Source organism: Natrix helvetica (assembly GCF_964273705.1).
Source record: "Natrix helvetica genome assembly, chromosome: Z".
Taxonomy (NCBI): Eukaryota; Metazoa; Chordata; class Lepidosauria; order Squamata; family Natricidae; genus Natrix; species Natrix helvetica.
The window spans coordinates 134,034,765-134,058,530 of NC_138554.1; the positions used below are offsets into that span (position 1 = coordinate 134,034,765).

Sequence of the window (23,766 nt, forward strand, 5' to 3'; positions counted from 1 at the left end):
TCCCTCCCTCCCTCCCAGTGTTGGAGACATACGTCTTCTTCCTCTGCTTCCTCTACCAGAGGCCCCTGGTTCCCCAAAGTTTGTGTAGCTAGCGGTCACGCATGGGTGAACTCAGCCAGTAACCAATAGAACTGAGTCTACCAAAGTGATGTCACTGCCTCTGAGGAGTGTCCTCCCGCTTTTTTAGACTCACTTCGATCGGAACTGGCTGTCCTAATTGCTCTCTCAACTTAACTATTCAAAATTGCTGAATTGGCTACTTTAATCTGTTTTAATTGGCTTCTCCTCTAAAAATTTTACTTCTAAATTCCTAGTGAAGGACAGGATCGTTGATAATAGCTCCTCTCGGAGCCAGGGCTCTCATTTAGCCCCAGGGCTTCCTGAGAGGGACTTCCAGGGTTTTCTTCGGAGGCTTTTAGCCTCTTGACTTTGCCTGCGGTTGCAAAGGCTCCCCTGGACTCAGCGCTACCTAGCACTTGCCGTTGGAGGCTCCGCTTAGCGCTGCCCCTTCTGTTGGCTCTTCCTCACCGCCAAACGTTGCCGCCGCCGCCAGGAAAGTGCCGCCGCCGCACACCGCCGCTGCTAGATTGCCGCTGCTGCTGCCATCACTTCTGCAGCCACCTCTCATGGTCCACACCGCCCTCGTTCCTTCCGTGGCTACCTCCTGGTGCCTGGCCCATAGGCTCTGTAACCTCAGTGGCCATTTTGTTTTGACGCGAAGACACTCCGGTGGCCATTTTGACTCTCCCCTTCGAGACAACAAAGTCGTGAATACAAACCATGGCTTCCTCTAATGCCCATGAGTCACAAGTACCTCTAACTACCCTGGACACTGCTCCCACCACCGAGTCTCCTTTATCCAGGACCCATAGATGCAGACCTGCCCCAGAGGCTCCCCCCACTGAGCCCTCTTCCAAGGCTCCCAGGTCCAGTCACAGGACCACAGACAATCTACCTTCGCAGGAAGATGGCAATGCCACTCAGGCTCCTCCCAAAAAGGCCTGGGGCAAGACCAAACACATGGAATCTCTTCTGTTTCAGCCCCAGAAGCCTGTTCAACCTAGTTCTCCTGACCTATCTTCTGATTCGGAGGATGATCTCTCCCCTGCAGCATCCATTATCCAACATGAGGAAGCCAGGGGCATGCGCGATCTGGCCTGTAGTGGGGATGAATCCGAGGGTGGCAGGAGTGCCACTCCTGATGGGGACCCCTTGTTCCAGGAGGATATCTCTCCCCCTTCCCGCTGCCATTCTTACTCATCCGGCATGGCTGATATGATATCTGAGGCCATTGAACGTGGTGTAGCAGGAGGATTTAAGCACAGGTCTTCTAACCATTCTACTCCACGCAGGTCTTCTTCTTCTGGTTCCAGACGCAGGAATGGTGATCTCTCGGCCTCTTCCTCGCATGAGTTACCTGGCACGTCCAGCCAACTGTCGGTTTTCGGAGAGGAGGAATGCCCTGCATGAGATTCAGATCTCTCGGAAGACGAGGACCTTCCCCCCGACCCACCTACCTTTGTCAGTCTCTTTAAACCTGCTGTCATTCGGTCTCTTCTCTTTAAGGCCAAGAAGATTGTTGGCATCCCTTTACCCAAGGCTCCTCAGGGAACGGAGGCGGACAAGGCGGACCCCATCGACCCCATCTTCATCCAGCCTAAAGTGGAAAGGGAGGTGATTCCGTCTCCCAGACTCTTCATAGACGTGGTCCAGAACCAGTGGGCATCACTAGGTACAGGCCTCCTCCCCAATACCTTGGACAAGCGCCTATATAACGTGGGATCAGAACTCGCCAAGGCTCTAGAGGTACCTTGTAATGACTTACCTGTAGTTAGCTTGTCCTCTCCTAACGCAGCCTCGGTAGCTCCGGAGGAGGCTCTTCACCCTGAAGACAAGAGAATAGAACAAACTCTGGTCAAGGGACATCAGACCTCGGCTTGGGCCATCAGGGCAGCTACGTCTGCTTCTTTCTTTAGTCGCTCTGCCCTCTTATGGCTAAGACAACTTCAAGGGAGACTTCCGGCCAGGGATTCTAAGGCTCGCAGGGACATTAGCAAATTGAAGGCAGCCCTAGAATACACCGCAGATGCCTCCTTAGATGTGGCCCGTTTCACGTCCAAAGCCATAGCTTTGAGCATCCTCTATCATCACTCGCCGGTTCCTCTGGCTGAAGCAGTGGCAGGGGGAGGCCCGAGCCAAAAGGAGACTGGCCTCCTCTTCCTATTCTTCCTCCCTTTTCTTTAGAACCTCTACTAGTGGAGGGTAAGGATAAAAGAAAGGCTCTACAACCGGCTACTAAAAAGCAGGAAGGTCGGAATCAATCCTTCGATTGTAGGCAGCCCTTTTGTGGACAGGACGGGGCTTCCTCCAACTGCTTCAGACAGCTGTCGTCCAGATACGGGACTCCGGTGCTAGATCTATTCGCAACGGCATCCAACAGGTAGCTTCCTTAGGTACCTGTCTCGTTACACGGCACCAAGCGTGGACACCTTAAGGTGCAGGTGGCCTCACGGTCTCCTGTACGCCTTCCCGCTGATACAGAAGGTGATTCGGAAAATGATAGAAGAAGAGGCCGAACTCATCCTAATTGCTTCTCATTGGCTGCGCAGACCCTGGTATGCGGACCTGATCAATCTCTCAGTGGGCCCGGCATGACATCTTCCAATGATAACGTCCCTTCTTCATCAGGGGTCCACTCACCATCCTGACTTGTCCTGGCTCCGCCTAACCGCATGGAGGCTGAGCGGGTGGTCTTGAGGGCGGCTAACCTTTCTGAGACTGTAATTCGGACTATTCAGGCTTCTTGCCACCCAGCCACTAACAGGATCTATGAAGCAACGTGGCAGACCTTCACTACATGGTGCTGCTCTCAAGATGCCACCCCCTGGAGGCTTCAGTCCCCCAGGTTTTGAAGTTCTTGCAACAGGGGCTTGATAAGGTGCTTTCGCCAAACACCCTACGTCGACAAGTGTTGGCTCTCTCTTCAGTTCTCTCACTTCACCGGAATGAGCCTCTTTCCTTGAACCCTTCGCTGTTTCATTAAGGGCACGTCTAATCTCTCCTCCCGTCATAGGCTGTTTCCCCTTGTGGGATCTAGCCAGGGTCCTTGACTTTCTCACTGAACCGCCCTTTGAACCTCTCAGGTCAGTCTCATTGCATCATCTTACACTGAAGACAACCTTTCTGATGGCCATCACGTCGGCACAGCGGACCTCGGAATTGACGGCCCTTTCCATCCGATCTGACCTGTGTGTATTTCATCCGGACTGTGTGGTCCTTCGCCTTGATCCCACCTTTGTTCCAAAGGTAAATTTGGTCTTTTATCAATCTCTAAACCACACTCTTCCAAATTTCTGCCCTAATCCTTCTCACAGATTTGAATGCAAATGGCACAGGATAGACGCACGACGTGCTCTTAAGATCTATATCGCCAAGATGGCCGTCTTCAGGCGCACCGAAGCTCTCTTCGTGTCTTTCCATCCCACAAATAAGGGGCTAAAAGCGTCTCCATCTATGGTTGGGCGCTGGATCCGATCTGCCATTTCAAGAGCTTACCTGGCACATCACCTCATACCTCCATCCAACATCACAGCACATTCCACGCACAGTGCGGCTACGGCGGCGGCGTGGACAAGGCAGGCCTCGGTGGAGGAGATCTGCAAGGCGGCCACCTGGACTACTACTACCCCCTTTATCCACCATTATAAGGTGGATAGATACGCTTTGCCGGATGCGGCATTTGGATGGCGGGTCATTCAACAAGTTCTTCCCTCTTCAAGTTCCTAGCCCAGTCTCATTTCCACCCAGGGACAGGCCTAGCTTTGGTATGTCCCATGCATGACTGCTGTGGAGAATGGGGTGTTGGTTCTTACCTGATATGCCCCTTCTCTGGGCAGGTGAAGACAGTGGTCATCTTTCAGGCTCTGGCCTAGTTCCCAGAGGGACATCCGGGAGAAATACTGGAGCATCAAGGGATTGAGAGCAATCGAATAGCGCACAGCAGTCTACTTATCTCCTTCATCAAGAAAGTGGGAGGACACTCCTCAGAGGCGATGACATCACTTTGATAGACTCAGTTCTATTGGTTACTGGCTGAGTTAACCCATGCATGACCACTGTCTCCACCTGCCCAGAGAAGGGGAGTATCAGGTAAGAACTAACGCCCCAGTTTGAGCTTTCTGTGCAGGATCTTAGCTGTTCCTAATCCTGCCCTCTTCTCTACTTCCTTCCTGGGATCTGTTGGAGCCTGTCTTGACTTTCCACATTCTCTCTACTTCCTCCTTCAAGCCCTGCTACTTCTCCAACTTCTCATCCTCCTCACTCTGTGGCACTTCCTTTATCTGCTCCTTGTCTGCTACCATGATGAGGGGTTGATTGGCCAGTACAGATTAGGACTTCTCTGCATAGTGTGGGCCCTTTAAAATACGTTGCATGGCTATTTTTGAAGTGGAAAGTTAATTTGTTATTCATTTAATTCCCACCTATGAACAGAAAAATACATTTTAGAATCTGGGATTATGATTACCATTTCTGTTTTCTAAGTAATGGAATCTTGTTGATTTGGGTTTTTTTAAAATTTGTTTTTTATTTTTGTTTAAGTTGAGAGATTTGGTATGTGTGTGGATATAACATATTATGTCTCTCTCTGTGTGAGACTACACACACAAACTATTCCAGGTGAACCACAGTATGTCTACCTTTCTATCATTTTTCTGTCATCTATTGTTACCCATTATCTTCCTGTCTACCGGAATGGTTTATAGTTATCTAAAAGATATGTTGATCCTGGTATATAATTATAGAAGGAAACCAAAAAGAAAATTTTGGGAAAAGCCTTTTCTTTCAGCAGTAAATAATTGTTTTAATCTCACCTTTGCTGGCATTATTCAGCACTGGTGGTATGCACATTTATCACCATTTAATGGGAATCATAGCATCAACCTTCTTTCTCTATTTTTCCTAACTTAACAGCAACATGGAAGTGTCTATTGGAAAGAAGGAGGAAGCTCTGTTTTGCAAAATTTATCACCTGTTCTTCCTTTACATCAATCACTGAAGGTAACCGTCTCCAGAGGTTTTTCGGGAAAGTTTGAAGTTGTTCTTGCTCAGTGACCTTAACACTGATTGATCTTAGAAAACCATATAAGATGCTTTATAGTTTTCCTGCCTAGGAACAAATGCAGCTGATACTACATCACAAGGTGATGGATTTTCCTTTACATAGACCATGTGACACCTTCCACATTTACTTAGTCTTTAAGAAAGAAAAAAGCAGGAGACATACTGATTCCATTTTTCTACCAAGTTCTGGATTGAGTTAAGGGTGCTATTTCTGCAAAATTCCACATAGGTTCAGAGATTGTTTTCGACTTTCACTTAGTGGGGTTTTTTTTTTTTGTACTCTTCTATGGTAGGTTTAATTCAGGGGTTGGCAGTTACTCCTCGACTTGAGACCTGTTTCTTAGCAACCGTTCAGAGTTAAGAAGGACCTCCCCAGAGTTAGTTACAACCCAGTTTTGAAATTCTAATGTCCATCCACACTCCCTCCTACCCACCTCCCACACACACACATGCAGTCACGAGACTGTATTCTGGGCATTTGGCAACTGGCTGACATTTATGCCCGTTTGCAGCATTGCACGGTCACATGACTGTGATTTTCGGCATTATTATTTCTCCAGAAATCAGCATTTACTTTGTGGCAAAAAAATACGCATTGGCTGAAATGGGTTATTCACTTAATTACACACGTCTGCTTAATGATGACTGCAAAAAAGTTCCATCAATTAGTTGTGGTCACACGAAGAGCTGCTTTGCAAATTTTGTGTCTTTGGGCCAGTAACTTCCTCTTAGCCAATGGCCAAGATCAGGGGTTGGCAACCTTAGACACAAAGGTCCTAACTGGAAGCCCCCCATTCAATTCTGGAGTCGACCGGAAGTCCGGTTTCCCCACCATAGAGTCTTCTCCTAGTGTGCCTTACTTTTTCCTCTGCCAACTGGAAGTCCGGTTCTCTCACACACACCGCCCCGCCTAATTCCCCCATAGAGTTTCCTCCTAGCACAGCGTCCGTTTTCCTCTACCTGTCCTAACTGAAAGCCCTATCGATTGTGGAGCTGACTGGTGACAGGGAGCTGCAGCAGAGGGATCAAAAAACCACATGTGGCTCCAGAGCCGTGGGTTGCCGACCCCTGGCCTAATTAATTGTTCTAACTTGTCCTCTTAATCTGTGAATAATAGGTTTTTGCAGACTTACATTTCAGACACATAGATTTAAAAAAGTGAGGGTAATGCTGAGTTTAAGAGGACTCTGAGTCAAATTTACTCAGCAAATTTTTTGTTTGTTTGTTTGTTTAATACGCCACTTGTCATAACAGTTTTGAGTAACATTGGGTGGCTTATACCATATTTTTCGGAGTATAAGACGCACCAAAGTATAAGACGCACCAAGATTTTGAAAAAGGCAAATTAAAAAAAAGTTTTTGCACTTTGCAGACCTCCCAAAAACGGCCTGTTTTTTGTCAAAAAAAAAAGGGACATGCATAGTGTTTAGGAGGCTTGTAGAGTGTTCCTGGGGGCTGAGGGGAGGCAAGAATAAGCAAAAAATGGCCCCTTTTTTCAATCATTTTACCCTCCCCAGCCCCCAGGAGCACTCTGGAAGCCTCCTAAAGACTATGCACAGCCATTTTGGTGAAGGGAGCGGGGTTTCGGGAGGCCCAAAATGCTGTATTCAGTTTATAAGACACACCCAGATTTTCACCCTCTTTTTCGAGGGAAAAAGGTGCATCTTATACTCCAAAAATATGATAATAATATGAGAGCATAGATACAAAAGCATTAAAAATGTTAACATTAAATTTAACAAATAAAAATTTTAAAATAATATGGACAAACCAAAAGAAATAATAAAAGGTCAAAATAATCCCAGATGTTTGAAGTGAAACATTCTCGTATACTATTTTTAATATTTTCAAGGAATATTTGAGAAAGATCGTTGACAGTTACGGATTTTGCTTGCAATGATTTAGAGCCAAACTGTCCCTTAATCACTGCATCTCTTCAAAATGTTCTTCCTGCTGAGTTTATGATTTTGTTGGCTTTTAAAATTTATTTTAAACCAATTCTTCTGGAGCATGCTTTTAAACTGGAATTGCTTTGATTTTTTTTTTTTTAAAGAAAAATATTTCAATTTTCTTAAAAAACAGGATAGGTCCCAATTGTGTTTGTAAGTTGAGGACTACCTATATTGAAAATGCACCCTACCTGGGTCGCTTAATACAATTAGAAACACCATCTGCAACATACTGTGGCTTCTTACACAGCTTAGGTGTAGTCTGTAGTAAGTTTTACTGTGACTTGAATGTCCCAAAGTAATGTCCAATGTGTAAAATAGTGACTGTTTTTCCTTGCTAAAATATTTCCTCTGCATATCTTTGTAACACTTTCCAGTGTGGAAGTAAGATGTGCTATTATCCTAAACCCGTAATCGCGAACGCAATCTCTGGGCACGCATGCCGTCGCCAGCTGATCTTCGGGTTTTCGGCCCCCCAAACGGCCATAAACAGCCAAAAAATAGGCATGTATTTATTTTATTTTTTTAATTTATTTGATTCAATTTATCAGTCGCGCCCTCTCCGCGAAGGGACTCGGGGCGACGTACAGTCAAATATAAAGGCATGTGGCATGGAGGAGGTAAATACATCAACAATTAGCAATACAAAAAGTAAAAGCCACAAAGTTAAAATAAATAATAAAATTAATACAATTAAAACAATTAAAATACCCAAAAGATTTAAATATACAGTTTAAAATTGCCAGGGAAGTTAGAGAGTTCTGATTAAGCCAGGCCGGCTAGTTGGAACAGGTGGGTCTTGAGTTTCGTGCAGAAGGAGCGGAGATCCGTCGTTATCCTGATATCTGGGGGGAGGTCATTCCAGAGGGCTGGGCCCATCACAGAGAAGGCCCTACTCCTGGGCGCCGCCCTCTGGCACTGCCTAGTGGACGGCACCCGGAGGAGTCCCTCTCTGTGAGAGCGAATTGTATGTGCCGGCCAGCTGGTCTTTGGGTTTCTGGTGCTCCAGCATGCACGAAGATAAGCTGGCTGGAGCGCATGCGTCTGCTGGAAAACCAGGGACCAGCTGGCCCACGTGTGCATATCTTATTTTTGGCTTTTTATGGCCGTTTTGGGGGCCGAAACCAGAAAATCAGCTGGCATTTGCACTGGCCAGCTAGTGTTTGGGTTTGTGGTGCTCTGGTGTGCGTTCATACAATGCACATTCTGGTTTGGGCACTTGGTGCCGAAAAGATTCACCATCACTGTCTAAACCAATGTTTGTCAACCTTGGCAACTTGAAGATGTCTGGACTTCAACTCCCAGAATTCCCCAGCTGGGGAATTCTGGGAGTTGAAGTCCAGACATCTTCAAGTTGCCAAGGTTGACAAACACTGGTCTAAACCAACTTTTGACCCTGACTTTACATGTAGTTCTTGACATACAGCCTTTTTTTTTTAGTGTTTAGTTTTCTTTATTGATTAGCCCTTTAGCCATATCAAAGCGCAGTGTTCCAGACACAAATTATTACTAAAATCTGATAAATTATAATTTGAAATGGAATTGGATAAAATACAATTTGAAATGAAATTGGAATAAAATGCAATTTAAAATGAAATTGGAATAAAATGCAATCATTTAATATATAGATAAATAAAATTATATTTTGGTGTCACCACTGCAATCAGTCCCACATATGCAGATCTCAACCAAGCTGTTTTGCTTAAGTACTGTGCTGTCTTAATGTTATTTTCAGATTCGGGCCGAACATAAGAGAAAGTTGTTTTGATATGGGGATCCAAATGGGATTCATTCGTTTGGTATATAGACCAAGGTACCTGTTTCTCACCCCCTTATACAGGCAACAATCAAAATAGGATGTCAGCCACATCTTCTACCTCTGTAGCTCCACAAATGCAGAAACATTTTTAAAGTGACTGTTTGACTGTTTCACTGCCATTGAAAAAACTGACATGTCTAATTTTCACACTTATGACCAGTGGTGAAATTCATTTTTTTTTACTGCTGGTTCTGTGGGTGTGGCTTGGTGGGCATGGCATGGTTTGGTGGGTGTGGCTTGGTGGGCATGGGAGGGGAAGCACACTGCAAGATCTCCATTCCCTCCCCACTCCACGGGGAAGGATACTGCAAAATCCCTATTCCCTCCCGATTCTTGGAAGGATACTGCAAAATCCCCATTCCCTCTCCACTCCTGGGGGAAGGATACTGCAAAATCCCCATTCCCTCCTGATTCTTGGGGGAAGGATACTGCAAAATCCCCATTCCCTCCTGATTCTTGGGGAAGGATACTGCAAAATCCCCATTCCCTCCTGATTCTTGGGGGAAGGATACTGCAAAATCCCCAATCCCTCCTGATTCTTGGGGGAAGGATACTGCAAAATCCTCATTCCCTCCTGATTCTTGGGGAAAGGATACTGCAAACTCACCATTCCCTCCCGATTCTTGGGGGAAGGATACTGCAAAATCCCCATTCCCTCCTGATTCTTGGGGGAAGGATACTGCAAACTCCCCATTCCCTCCTGATTCTTTGGGGAAGGATACTGCAAAATCCCCATTCCCTCCCGATTTTTGGGGGAAGGATACTGCAAAATCCCCATTCCCTCCCGATTCTTGGGGGAAGGATACTGCAAAATCCCCATTCCCTCCTGATTCTTGGGGGAAGGATACTGCAAAATCCCCATTCCCTCCTGATTCTTGGGGGAAGGATACTGCAAAATCCCCATTCTCTCCCGATTCTTGGGGGAAGGATACTGCAAAATCCCCATTCCCTCCCGATTCTTGGGGGAAGGATACTGCAAAATCCCCATTCCCTCCCGATTCTTGGGGGAAGGATACTGCAAAATCCCCATTCCCTCCCGATTCTTGGGGGAAGGATACTGCAAAATCCCCATTCCCTCCTGATTCTTGGGGGAAGGATACTGCAAAATCCCCATTCCCTCCTGATTCTTGGGGGAAGGATACTGCAAAATCCCCATTCCCTCCTGATTCTTGGGGGAAGGATACTGCAAAATCCCCAATCCCTCCTGATTCTTGGGGGAAGGATACTGCAAAATCCTCATTCCATCCCGATTCTTGGGGAAAGGATACTGCAAACTCCCCATTCCCTCCCGATTCTTGGGGGAAGGATACTGCAAACTCCCCATTCCCTCCTGATTCTTGGGGGAAGGATACTGCAAAATCCCCATTCCCTCCTGATTCTTGGGGGAAGGATACTGCAAAATCCCCATTCCCTCCTGATTCTTGGGGGAAGGATACTGCAAAATCCCCATTCCCTCCTGATTCTTGGGGGAAGGATACTGCAAAATCCCCATTCTCTCCCGATTCTTGGGGGAAGGATATTGCAAAATCCCCATTCCCTCCCGATTCTTGGGGGAAGGATACTGCAAAATCCCCATTCCCTCCCGATTCTTGGGGGAAGGATACTGCAAAATCCCCATTCCCTCCCGATTCTTGGGGGAAGGATACTGCAAAATCCCCATTCTCTCCTGATTCTTGGGGGAAGGAAACTGCAAAATCCCCATTCCCACCCCACTCTGGGGCCAGCCAGGGGTGGTTTGTGCCGGTTCTCTGAACTACTCAAAATTTCCGCTACTGGTTCTCCATAACCTGTCAGAACCTGCTGAATTTCACCCCTGCTTATGACTATTACAGCATCCCCGCGGTCATATGATCCAAATTTGTGGCTTGGCAACTGGCCTGTATTTACAATGGTTGCAGTGTCCCAGGGTTATGAAATCACCATTTGTATCGTTCCTAGCCAGCTTCCAATAAGCAAATGTAATAATAATAATAATAATAATAATAATAATAATAATAATAATAATAATAATAAATATTTATTTCTTAGCCCCACCCTCTCCCGAAGGACTCGGGGCGGCGTACAATAAAACATATGAAATAAATATATAGACAAGACATACATATTACAAAAACATATACCAAGACATGTACAAGGAGGAGGTCGGCTAATGAATAAAAACAATAAAATACAATGTTTAGAAACCCCTAAATAATTGAATACAATTAAAATACCCAGATAAAAACCCGTCAGGAGCGATATAGTTAGATCAAAGTTGAGCCAGGCCAGCTACTTGGAATAGGTGGGTCTTGAGCTTTATACGAAAGGAGCGGAGGTCAGAGGTATTCCTAATATCCGGAGGGAGGTCATTCCACAGGGCTGGGCACGCCACAGAGAAGGCTCTACTCCTAGGCGCCGCCCCTCGACACTGTCTGGTGGACGGCACCTGGAGGAGGCCCGCTCTGTGCGAGCGGATTGGTCGCAGGGATGTATGGGGCAGAATACGATCCCGCATGATCGTAATGGGGGAAGCCAGATTCACTTAACAACTGCATGATTCACTTCATGACAGTGATTTGCTTAACAAGTGTGGTAAAACAAAAAAAAGGTTGTAATCTGGGGCACAACTCACTTAACAACCATCTTGCTTAGCAACAGAAATTTTGGGCTCAATTGCAACGGTGTCTTGAGTACCACCTGTATTGTCGTAAACCAACTGGCAACTCTTGACTTCATTGGCTATTCTGCTGTCTCTTCCTTGTTTCCAACAGGATTGCTTTTCTGTTAGCAACAGTCCAATCTGGATGGACTCCAGCACAGCTGCCCAGTGTAACTCTCTGGAAGAAAAAGTCGGAGGGGCTCAGAAATTAGCCGACATCACTGGCTCCCGAGCTTATGAGGTGAGAGCTGTGGGAGAAGACAGTAGAGAGGGTAACCAAGAAGGTCTAATGTGAACATTGTCTAAGACCATGATGGCGAACCTATGGCACATCGGCCACAGGTAGCACACAGAGCCATTTCTGAGAGCACGTGAGGTGTTGCCCTGTCAGCTCTAGCGCGCACTGATTTTCAGCCTTGATTTTTGGGCGAAATGATGTCCCGGTGTCTGGAAGCTGTTCGGGTCTGGATGGATGACAACAGACTCAAACTCAACCCCTCCAAGACGGAGTGGCTGTGGCTTCCGGCACCCCGGTTCAACCAGTTGCTTCCATCTCTGGCCATCGGGGGCGAGCAACTGGCCCCCATGGAGCGGGCGCGCAATTTGGGCGTCCTCCTGGATGCCCGGCTGTCCATGGATGACCATGTAACAGCCGTGGCAAGGGGGGCGTTCCACCAGGCCCGCCTGGTGCGCCAATTGCGCCCCCTATTGGACCGGGATGCCTTACGCACAGTCACCCATGCGCTGGTGACGTCTCGCTTAGACTACTGCAATGCTCTCTACATGGGGCTTCCCTTGAGATGCACTCGAAGACTACAGTTGGTCCAGAATGCGGCCGCGCGGGTGATTATGGGAAGTACTAGATACTCCCACGTAACACCTCTCCTGCGCGAGCTGCACTGGCTTCCTGTGGTCTATCGGGTGTGTTTCAAGGTTTTGATTACCATCTTTAAAGCGCTCCATGGCACAGGACCTAGCTATCTGCGGGATCGCATCCTGCCCCATACATCCCTACGACCAATTCGCTCTCACAGAGAGGGACTTCTCCGGGTGCCGTCCACTAAACAGTGTCAGAGGGCGACACCCAGGAGTAGGGCCTTCTCTGTGATGGGCCCAGCCCTGTGGAATGACCTCCCCCTCGACATTAGGATTACCTCAGATCTCCGCTCCTTCCGTACAAAACTCAAGATCCACCTTTTTCAATTATCCGGCCTGGCTCAACCATAGTTTCCATCTATTCCTCCTGATAGTCTTTTTAAATTCGAAATTTTAAACTGGGGTATTTTATTAGTGTATTAGTTTAGTTTAATAATTTTATTATTATTATTTTATTTTATGTATCTAATGATTATTACCTCCTTCCTGTATGTATATGTGTATGTATATATGTGTATATTTATGTGCTTTTTATTGTATGCCGCCCCGAGTCCCTTGTGGAGAGGGAGCGGCTAACAAATCGAAATAAACTAAACTAAACTAAACGTTTTTCTTCCTCCGAGGCTTCCCTGAAGCCTCCAGACGGTGAAAAAAAACCCAACACACAACCGGAAGTTAGTTCTCGAACTTCCGGTTTGCGCATTAGGCTGTTTTTCGCCCCCCTGGAGGATTCAGGGAAGCCTCTGAAGCCTCTGGAGGGAGAAAAATGGCCCAACAGGCAACCCGGAAGTCTGTTCCCAAACTCCCAGTTTTCCTGTTGAGCCGTTTTTATCCCTCCGGAGGCTTCAGGAGACTTCCCTGAAGCCCGTGGAGGGCAAAAAGTGGCCCAAAGAGCCTTCCGGAAGTCCAGAGACTTCAGTGAGGCCTGCGTGCATGTGCATGGGGTGTGCGTGCGCATACTTGCATGGGAGGAGGACATTGCATTATGGGTGGGGTCCCCCCATGCTTTTGGCACGCCTCAACAAAAAGGTTAGCCATCACTGGTCTAAGACTTCCTTTCCAGGGTTGTTCCGCAAAGTAAGGGTCCCCAACCTGTGGGCAATGGCCCAATACCGGGCCATAGCCTATTTGCAACTGGGCCGTGTGAGTGGTGGGCCAGCGCACACACTGTGTGATGACCCGGGGCGTGGCATGAAAGTAACACAACCAGAGAATAGATCTAACTCCCCTTTATTGCTCCAACTGTGCCCGCAAATGTTCCCACATACAAATTCTGGAGCAAAGCTTTTACATGCACCTTCAGAAGCCTCTGGCTGCGAGTAATCCAGTAATCAAGGTTAGCCACATAGCAGCCACGGCCAGCAGTCCAATAAGACAAGTTAGCCAAATAGTAATCAGAGCAAGAAGTTCATCAAAGCAGGCAAACTGGAAATCCCAAGGGTTCAGATGAAACGTTAGGGACGATTTGAATCAGTTCGCTGAACCGGTAAAAACCACCCCTGGTTGGCCCCACCCACATCTGCCCAGTTGCCACTCACCCCTTCTGGCCGGCTGCTTGCCCCGCCCACTGTTATTGTATAGATTATAATAACAGAATATTGCAAATCTGAAAGTATCTCTCCCCCCCTACTTTTATGCTTCTGCAAACTATGGAGGATCCCTTCTGAGACCCCATTTCCACCCCACCTCCACCTCCCGGGACTCAAATGTCATTCAATAGACATTGTATAGGCCAGGGTCGGCAACCATAAACACTCAAAGAGCCACAAAGGTCCCAACCAGAAGCCCCCTGTTCAATTCTGGAGCCGACCGGACGTCCGGTTCCCCCACCATAGAGTCTCCTCCTAGCACGGCGTCCTTTTTCCTCTACCTTCCCTAACCAAAAGCCCTATCAATTTTGGAGCTGACCGGAAAACCCTCCCCTTACATGAGGGTCTTCTCCTGGCGGTGCGTGCTTCCCCTCCCCAACCAGAAACTCCTCCCAAAATTGTGGGACCGACTGGCGACAGGGAACTGCAGTAGAAGGATGAAAGAGCGACATGCGGCTTCAGAGCCGCAATTTGCTGACCCCTGGTCTAGGCAGCATCTCTTCCCCCACATCTCCCAAAATAATTTGCACCTGCTATTCCAGGTATGAACACATTCTTGTTGCACATTCCACCTCTGATATGAACAAACCATTCCTGAACATTTTTGAAATCTTGCCTAAACGTCCAGAAAGATTACTTCCCATGATTTATTGTTTCTGAAATACATATTATGGGGAAATCTATTTTTCAGATACCTTTTTAAACTCCAGGTGAGTTAAACATTCACCTGTCAAAGCATTATCATCTGTTTTATGCCTGTTGCATCTGAATAGCAACCGCTGTTATGCCTTTAATAAATTAAAATATCCTGAACTCATTATGCTGAGTTAATTATTATTGGCTCCATTTACAATTTGTGTTCCTAAATATTGGTAGCCTGTCCTTTCTCAGCGTTTTACAGGAAACCAGATAGCGAAGATTTACAGCCGGGATCCTGAAGTCTACTCACAAACTGAGGTTTGCTAATCTTCTGCTCGTTTATTGGGAATCATAACTAATTTAGGTTTTATTATGGTTTGCAAGGGGAACTTATCACAATGCTTGTACAAATTACATTAGCATAAATATGGCAACAAAAAGCCCCTCGTTAAACAGAAAAGTGATCTATCCAAGAAGGTTCAGTAAAAGTGGCTGCTGATATAGCATCACCTTAATCCAGGGGTGTCCAAATTTGGGAACTTTAAGACTTGTGGACTTCAACTCCCAGAATTGCTGGCTGGGGAATTCTGGGAGTTGAAGTCCACAAGTCTTAAAGTTCCCAAATTTGGACACCCCTGCCTTAATCTAAATGCTTAATATTGGCTATTTTGTTAACAGAGGGCGTGCTCTCACACCAGAAATGCAATTCTAGATCTAATTCCTTCTCCTATAGAAAATGGGGGAAGATTAGAGATGGGGATTATAAAATGATGAATTTATTCCTCCCCCACTCTTTTTTTTAAAGTTTTGTTGTCTCTTGCAGTGCAATTTCAAAATGCATTGCAAACAAGAAAGAAAATTCCTTCCATTCTGCATTGGCTTTTGATGAAGGGTGACTTTCAAAATGCAGCAGGTCTGAGGCATGGTGTTCGCGGAAGGGTAGAGGAGAGAGGGGCAAAGGACAAAAACGATCCAAATGCCACTCCTTTTGTAATTTGAGCCACGATATTGCATGCTGGTATCTTAAGAGCTGAGCCTGTATTATTTTATTAATTAATTAAATGTGGGATGTGGGATGGAATGTAGTAGGTGCCAGGGTTCCAAACAGCATCCAAAAGTAAATCAGAGTCCGAGGCAAAGGATTCCTCAAAATTCCAATTTATTAAGAGAGCCATGTTGGCACATCTGAGAAAACCTGAATCTGAAGGTTTTCAGGTTTTCCCCACCTAGTTGAAAGTTCAAGATCTTGCCCCCACCCCCACAGGTCCATCACATGGTACAATCTCCCACTGCCATGCTGGCAGTTCCACCCATCCAGTTAATGATTGTCTTGCTTAGCAACAGAAATTTGGGGCCCTATTGTGGTCGAGGGCTACATGTAGCTCGATCACTCCAGAAATTCCTCCAGCCCTCTTCTGAAACCATCCAAGGCAGCGCCTTGGATGGTTTCCCTTCTTCCAACATATTAAAAACAAGAAAAAAGTTAAGGAAACAATTGGTCCATTGCTGGGAGAAAGTGGCAAGAAGGTGACAAGCAACAGGGAGAAAGCAGAACTATTTAACTCACTTTTTGCATCTCTCTTTACACAAAGGGATAAAACAGTCCAACCTATCAAAAACAGCACCACAAAAATCAGATTAGGAACACAAGTTGAAATAGGGAAGAAAATGGTAAGTGAGCACCTGTCTACCCTAGACGAGTTCAAATCACCAGGACCGGAGGGATTACACCCCAGGGTTCTGAAGGAACTAGCAGACGAGAACCACTGAATCTTTCAGAAATCCTGGAGCACCAGGGAATTGCCAGAGGACTGGAAAAGAGCTGATGTGGTTCCCATCTTCAAAAAAGGGAAAAAAATAAATCCAGGAAACTATAGACCTATCAGCCTGACCTCAATACCAGGAAAGATTCTGGAAAAGATAATCAAGCAACGAATTAGCGAACACCTAGAAGTAAACAAAGTAATAGCCAAAAGCCAACATGGGTTTGTCAAAAACAGATCATGCCAGACTAATCTTATTGCATTCTTTGACAAATTGACAAAATTAGTGGACCAGAGGAATGCCGTAGATATAGTTTACTTGGACTTCAGTAAGGCTTTTGATAAGGTAGACCATAACCTACTACTAGATAAAGTAGAAGAATGTGGGTTGGACAGCATCACCACCAGATGGATTCGTAACTGGCTGACCAACTGCACTCAACGTGTAGTTTTCAATGGAACTGTATCTACATGGAGGGAAGTATGCAGTGGAGTACCCCAAGGCTCTGTTTTAGGCCCAGTACTTTTCAACTTCTTCATCAGTGATTTGGATGAGGAAATAAATGGGGAATTCATCAAATTTCCAGATGACGCCAAGATGGCAGAAATAGCCAACACTCCAGAAGACAGGCTTAAGATACAGAAGGATCTTGACAAACTTAAACATTGGGCACTATCTAACAAAATGAAATTCAATGGTGAAAAGAGTAAAGTTCTACATTTAGGCAAGAAAAATGAAATGCACAGGTGCAGTATAGGTGGTACCTTGCTCAATAGTAGTAACTGTGAGAGAGATCTTGGAGTCCTAGTATACAACCATTTAAATATGAGCCAGCAGTGTGCAGCAGCTGTCAAAAAAGCCTACACAGTTCTAGGCTGCATAAACAGAAGGATAGAATCAAGATCACGTGAAGTGTTAATACCACTTTACAATGACTTGGTAAGCCACACTTGGAATACTGCATTCAGTTTTGGTCACTACGATGTAGAAAAGATGAGGAGACTCTAGAAAGAGTGCAGAGAAGAGCAACAAAGATGATTAGGGGACGAGACTAAAACATATGAAGAACGGTTGCAGGAACTGGGTATGTTTAGTTTAATGAAAAGAAGGACTAGGGGAGACATGATAGCAGTGTTCCAATGTCTCAGGGGTTGCCACAAAGAAGTGGGAGTCAAACTATTCTCCAAGGCACCTGAGGGTAGAACAAGAAGCAATGGGTGGAAACTAATCAAGGAGAGAAGCAACTTAGAACTGAGGAGAAATTTCCTGACAGTTAGAACAATTCATCAGTGGCGTCCTGTGCCCCCCAAAAACGGGGAAGCCCACCGGGGAGCCGGAGCGGGCAAAGGACTTGCCCGTCGCCGTCAGCCGCCGGAACCTGGAGAGGCGTCCTGCCGAAGGAGCGGCTTTGCGGGGGACCCTGGCATCGGCGGCGGCTGGTGGGGGCCTCTCCGCTTCGCTCCAGGCATCGGGGAGCAGTCTCGGAGGGCGCGCGCGCGTCTTCGCAACAGGCTGATCGGACGATGTAAAAATAGAAGGAAGCAGCGGCGGTGTGGTGAGGCGCTTCCCCCCTTCATTCCCTTTCTTTTTGACTTGATGGACCTTTCAGCAATTTAAAACGTTAAACTTTTGGATTTCCTTGGAGGTGCGGCTGGAGGGAGGGGGATTTCCCCCCCCCTTGGACAAGCGGCTTGGAAAAATTCTGCTCTCAGCCCCAGGGGAAGGAGGAGGGGGGAGAGCCAACCAATGATGCCTCACCCCAGTAAAGATGACTTTTCATTGATCTAGCTCCATAACTTATTGATGACCTGAGAACTTTGTGAACTTTTAAAACTTTACTATGCCTCTGAGCCCAAAGCTGGCAGGGCAAGATGGCACACTTCCGTTGTCTTTATGAACTGTGAAACCTGACTCCACCTTTAAAATTCAGGCTTCTGGTCTTTGTCTCTGTGTCACCCAGAAGAATCTCTTGTGGATTGTTATTTTTTGAACTCTCTGGGGGGAAAAATTTCTCTCTATTGCCAGACTGACTAGAGAGATTCTCTTCTGCCTGGATCTTCTGCCTCCTGGACTCATCTGGCTGCTCTGCTTCTCCAGCTGTCCATTCTCCATACTGACTGATCTCTTTACTTTATAAACTATGTCCCCTAAAAGACCACCCCCTGGAAAACCTGGCTTTGCTACCTCTGCACCGACATCTGCAACATCCAGCCCTGCCACACAATCAAAGATCACAGACCTGATGCAACCCAAGAGTACAGAGATGGATTTGCAACAAATGCTGCAGCAACTTATACAGGGCCAGGAAGAAATTAAGCAACAATTAAAGGAAATGAAGGAAGAAATTAAAGAGAACCAAGTCCAAATCTATAAGAACTCACAGAGACTGGACCTTGTGGAGGGTGGGGTGGCGGAGGTGAGGGGGAGGGATAGAAGCAGTGCAGAAGGGAAACAAAGAACTTGATATCCAGCAAATGAAAACAGAATTTGAGAGAATGTCCTTTTATCTTAGATTTCAAAATGTTATAGAAGCAGATGGGGAAAATATAAGGGACATTATGACTAACATTTTAGCTGAATACATACACAAAGAAAAACAACAGATGGAATGGGAAATAGATCTGGTTTACAGAGTGAATTCAGCTTATGCCAGAACACACAATGTACCCAGGGAGGTCCATATTAAATTTCTTAGAAAAAGCACAAGAGACGAAATTCTGGGTGTACAAAGGGGGCAGGCATTGACATACCACGACAGGGAAATAACCATTCTGAAGCAGATCCCCAAGAAAATTAGGGAAAAAAGGAAAAATTATTCGCAATTGGCGAATAAATTATACCAGAAGGGGGTGTGGTTTAGATGGTTGATGCCTGAAGGTATGCTGATATTCTGGGAGGAGACAAGAATTAGAATCAATACACCCATAGAGGCGCAGGCCTTTATGGAAAAAAACAAAACAAACCTAGAAAAAACAGAAGACTCTACAACGGATATGCAGGACACGGGAGGGGCCAGAGCTCTGTCAGCGGGGGGAGAAGGGGCAATACCAAGAAAGCTCAGATCACAAAAATGAATAAGAAAATCACATTGTTATAAACAGACCGAAAGTAGTATGGAATTATATGTAGATCATATACTACAATATATAAACTGATTGAAAATACTTTTAGAATTAATATGCTGATTTTATATGATTATGTATTAATGTTTTATACTCAGATGTATTTTATGAGTTTGGAGGGAGGGGGCGCCTGCCACACTTTGCAACTGCCAAAATTTGTATACCTTTCCATTACCTTTTCCCTTGTAAATTTTAAAAAAACCAATAAAATTTTTTGAAAAAAAAAAAAGAACAATTCATCAGTGGAACAGCTTGCCTCCAGAAGTTGTGAATGCCCCAACACTGGAAGTCTTTAAGATGTTGGATAGCCATTTGTCTGAAATGGTATAGGGTTTCCTGCCTAGGGAGGGAGTTGGACTAGAAGACCTCCAAGGTCCCTTCCAACTCTGCTATTGTATTGTATTATATAAGATCCCTTGTAGCCATAACAAAATTATTTCTATAAAGCCAAGGTCATCCTTTGCCTTTGCACCTCTGCACCTGGCCGGAACTGGATGGATGAATGGAACCATCCAGCATCGGTAGTGGAAGATTGGACCACATAATGGACTTGTGGATATGGGGGCAAGATCTTGAACTTTCAACTGGGTGGGGAAAACCGGGAAGCCTTCAGATTTTCCCAGATGTACATGACTCTCTTAATAAATTGGAACTTTGAGGAATCCTGTGCCTTGGACTCTGATTTAATTTTGGATGCTATTTGGAACCTTGACAATATGCTGACTATAAACCGCTTAGAGAAGGCTGTAAAGCATTATGAAGTGGTATATAAGTCTAAGTGTTATAGCTATTGCTCTTGTTGTGAATAGTCCATTACGGTATGGCTCTGTATCTCTGCAAACGACTGAGATGATACATTCAGCACAATATTTTGATTCTGAGAAGGCTGTCTATAAGTAGGGGAATAAATCAGGGTTTTCTGCATGGCTTAGCACAGTTTGTAAACCAAGTTGTAGCATAAGACTCTAGCCGCATCTGTTCTTAGATGACTTCAGCTAGCAGAAGCTATTTTCCTGGGCTTCTTGCTTCTTCGTCCTTTTTATGACAGATGCCATGAATATAGCTAGACTCCAATTTCTTTCCTCCCAGCATAAAACAATGTAGAGAAGAAAAGCTAATTGTTATTTATTTATTTACTTGATCTTTATCCAGCCTTTATTACTTTTATAAGTAACTCCAGGGATTGGGTATACGTAATACTTCTTCCTCCTCCTATTTTTTTTCCATTACAACAACCTCTTTTAAAGATTTTCTTTTCAGTTTTTTTGGGGGGGAGGGGGAAATCCATGGGTTTGTGCCTGTAAGAGAGAGAGAGAGAGAGAGAGAGAGAGAGAGAAAGAAAGATTTCTCGTAGCTTAGTCTTTTGCAACTCTCAAAAAAAAAAAAAATATCAAAGCAAGATCTTGCGACAATTAAGCCATCAAAGATAGTCTTTCTGAACATAATATTTTAAATGCTTGCTGAACTCAATGGGAGTTCCAAAGCACTCTGCTTTGAATGGCTTGTGAAAGAAGAATAATGTCATGTGATTATTTGCTGGTTTGGTTGTTCGTTTACTTCTTTTTCTTTTCTGCAGAAAATTTCCTTGGTGAGCAATTTTGCAGCCTCTCTATTCCTAGGGGCCTATGCTCCCATAGATTATAGCGATGGTAAGTGACACGCACTCTTTCTAACAGGTTCAACCCCACACTGACTTGTAGGAGAGAATAGACACAGTGGGATGTCCTCTTTTTTTGGTGAACAGAGGCCGCTCAAAAATGGTGAGAGTCCTTGAAAGATAAAGTAGGTCTCTTTATACAGTTAATCCTCAACTTACAACCACAATTGAGACCAAAATTTATGTTGCTAAGTGAGTGAGAAATTTGTTAAGTGAATTTTGCCCCATTTTATAACTTTTCTTGCCCCATTTGTTAAGTGAATCATGGCAGCTGTTAAATTAGTAACACGGTTGTTATCTGGTTTCCCCATTGACTTTGCTCGTCAAAAGGTCCCAAAAAGTGATCACATGACCCTGGGACACTGCAACTGTAATAAATGTGAGTCAGTTATCAAGCATCCAAAGGTAAATCATATGACCATGGGGATGCTGCATCGGTCATAAGTAGCGGTGGGTTTCACATTTTGTTACCACCGGTTCGCCGCAGGCCTCTGTCCGCGTTATCTGCGCCCACCCGCTCTGTGTGCACCCACCCACTTTGCGAGCACCCGCACCCCATCCACGCATGTGCCCAGCCTCAAAAACAGGCCTAAATAGGATGGCATAGGGCTGGGGCAGGTAGGTAGACCCACCCGCAATTCCCACTACCAGTTTGGGCGAACTGGTCTTAACTGGCTGAATACCATCTCCGGTCATAAGTGTGAAAAATAATCAGAGGTCCTTTTTTTCCAGTGCTGTTGTAACTTTGAATGGCCACTAAGCTAACTTTTATCAGTAGAGGACTACTTGTATCCTGTCTAGTTAAGTAGGTCAGCGTGTTTAAATGGATGAATATTAACCTCATTTAACTTTAATTAATATACATGTTGAACAAATCATCCCCCCCCACCCCCCGCCCCATTAAAGCCACTTCCTTCTTTGTGGTTTGAGCCCTTGGCTCTGAATCCAGAATGTTTTCTTTGGAGACTTCTGGCTAAGCTTTCTTTCTTTCTCTGAAGCTCTCTGGACTGGCTGCCTGCAACTGGCTGGCTTTGCAGAAAGTGTGTCAGGCTGCAAAAACGTTGTAGTTCTTCCAAGAAGATGTATTTATTGTTTTGTTCTTTTTTGGTGTCATTGCCCTTTTTTCTTGGAAGTGTCTAACACAGCTGGACCCTAAACGGTGTCCAATTTCCCCCCGGATTCAGTTCCTTTTTTTACTGTGTAAGATCAGAAGAGCATTAGACTAGGCCTGCTAAATTGCTCCATCTTAATCCAGCAGATTTGTTTTTATAGCACCCAGCAGATGTTTCAGTTCACAACCAGAAGATGGCAGCATTTCACACTTTTGCTACTCTTTCTCTGAAATTAATATTAGAGGCTACTTTCAAACCAGGAATAACAATCAGACTAGTAATAGGTAGCCCCCGACTTAACAGTAGTTCGTTTAGTGACCGCTCGAAGTTAACAATGGCACTGAAAAAAGGTGAACGTTTTTCACACTTGCAGTGTTCCCACGGTCGTGTGATCGAAATTCAGACCCTTGGCAATTGACTCATACTTATGACACTGGGGGTGGCCCCAGGTCATGGGATCATTTTTGCGACCTTTTGACCAACAAAGTCAATGAGGAGGCCAAATTCACGTAACCATATTATTAACAACTGTAGCGATTTGTTTAACAATTTTTGTAGCGGAAAAGGTCGTAAAATGGAGCAAACTTTTACTTAATGACTGTCTTGCTTAGCAACAGAAATTTGGGGGCCCTACTGTGCTCGAGGGCTAAATGTAGCTCGATCACTCCCGAAATTCCTCCAGCCCTCTTCTGAAACCATCCAAGGCAGCACCCATCAACAAATCTTATGGTAATCACTTTTGAAGGCAAAGAGGACACTAATTTAGATAGTCCTTGGCTTGGAACCATTCATTTATAATAAGAATAACAGAGTTGGAAGGGACCTTGGAGGTCTTCTAGTCCAACCCCCTGCTCAGACAGGAAACCCTATACCGTTTCAGACAGATGGCTACCAACATCTTCTTAAAGACTTCCAGTGTTGGGGCATTCACAACTTCTGGAGGCAACTTCTGTTCCACTGATTAATTGTTCTAACTGTCAGGAAATTTATCCTAAGTTGCTTCTCTCCTTGATTAGTTTCCACCCATTGCTTTTTGTTCTACCCTCAGGTGCCTTGGAGAATAGTTTGACTCCCTCTTCTTTGTGGCAACCCCTGAGATATTGGAACACTGCTATCATGCCTCCCCTAGTCCTTCTTTCTCTTAAGCTAAACATACCCAGTTCCTGCAACCGTTCTTCATATGTTTCAGCCTCCAATCTCCCTAACTATCTTTCTTGCTCTTCTCTGCACTTTTTCTAGAGTCTCCACATCTTTTTTACATCGTGGCAATGTAAAATATAGTGAAGTTAAAAAAGCACTGAAAAAAGTAACTTATGACCGGTCCTTGTAGCATTCCCATGGTCACATGATCAGAATTAGGGCAGCAGCATGTATTTACAGTGGTTGAAGTGTCCCAAAGGTCCTGTGATTGCCATTTGCAATCTCCCATATGGCTTCCCACAAGCAAAGTCAATGGAAGAAGCCAGATTCACTTAATGAC

General features: G+C 45.3%; 1 protein-coding gene across 4 annotated transcripts in view; it reads left to right on the forward strand.

Annotated features, from left to right (window-relative positions):
- Positions 1 to 23,766, forward strand: part of XYLB (xylulokinase) — a 310,463-nt gene that overhangs the window by 29,425 nt on the left and 257,272 nt on the right. For all 4 annotated transcript variants that reach the window (XM_081970175.1, XM_081970173.1, XM_081970174.1 and 1 more), the window contains 4 exons: positions 4,972 to 5,058; positions 11,640 to 11,768; positions 14,884 to 14,949; positions 21,094 to 21,166. In XM_081970175.1, the coding sequence (XP_081826301.1) occupies positions 4,972 to 5,058; positions 11,640 to 11,768; positions 14,884 to 14,949; positions 21,094 to 21,166 (355 nt within the window). The remainder of the gene's footprint in view (positions 1 to 4,971; positions 5,059 to 11,639; positions 11,769 to 14,883; positions 14,950 to 21,093; positions 21,167 to 23,766) is intronic.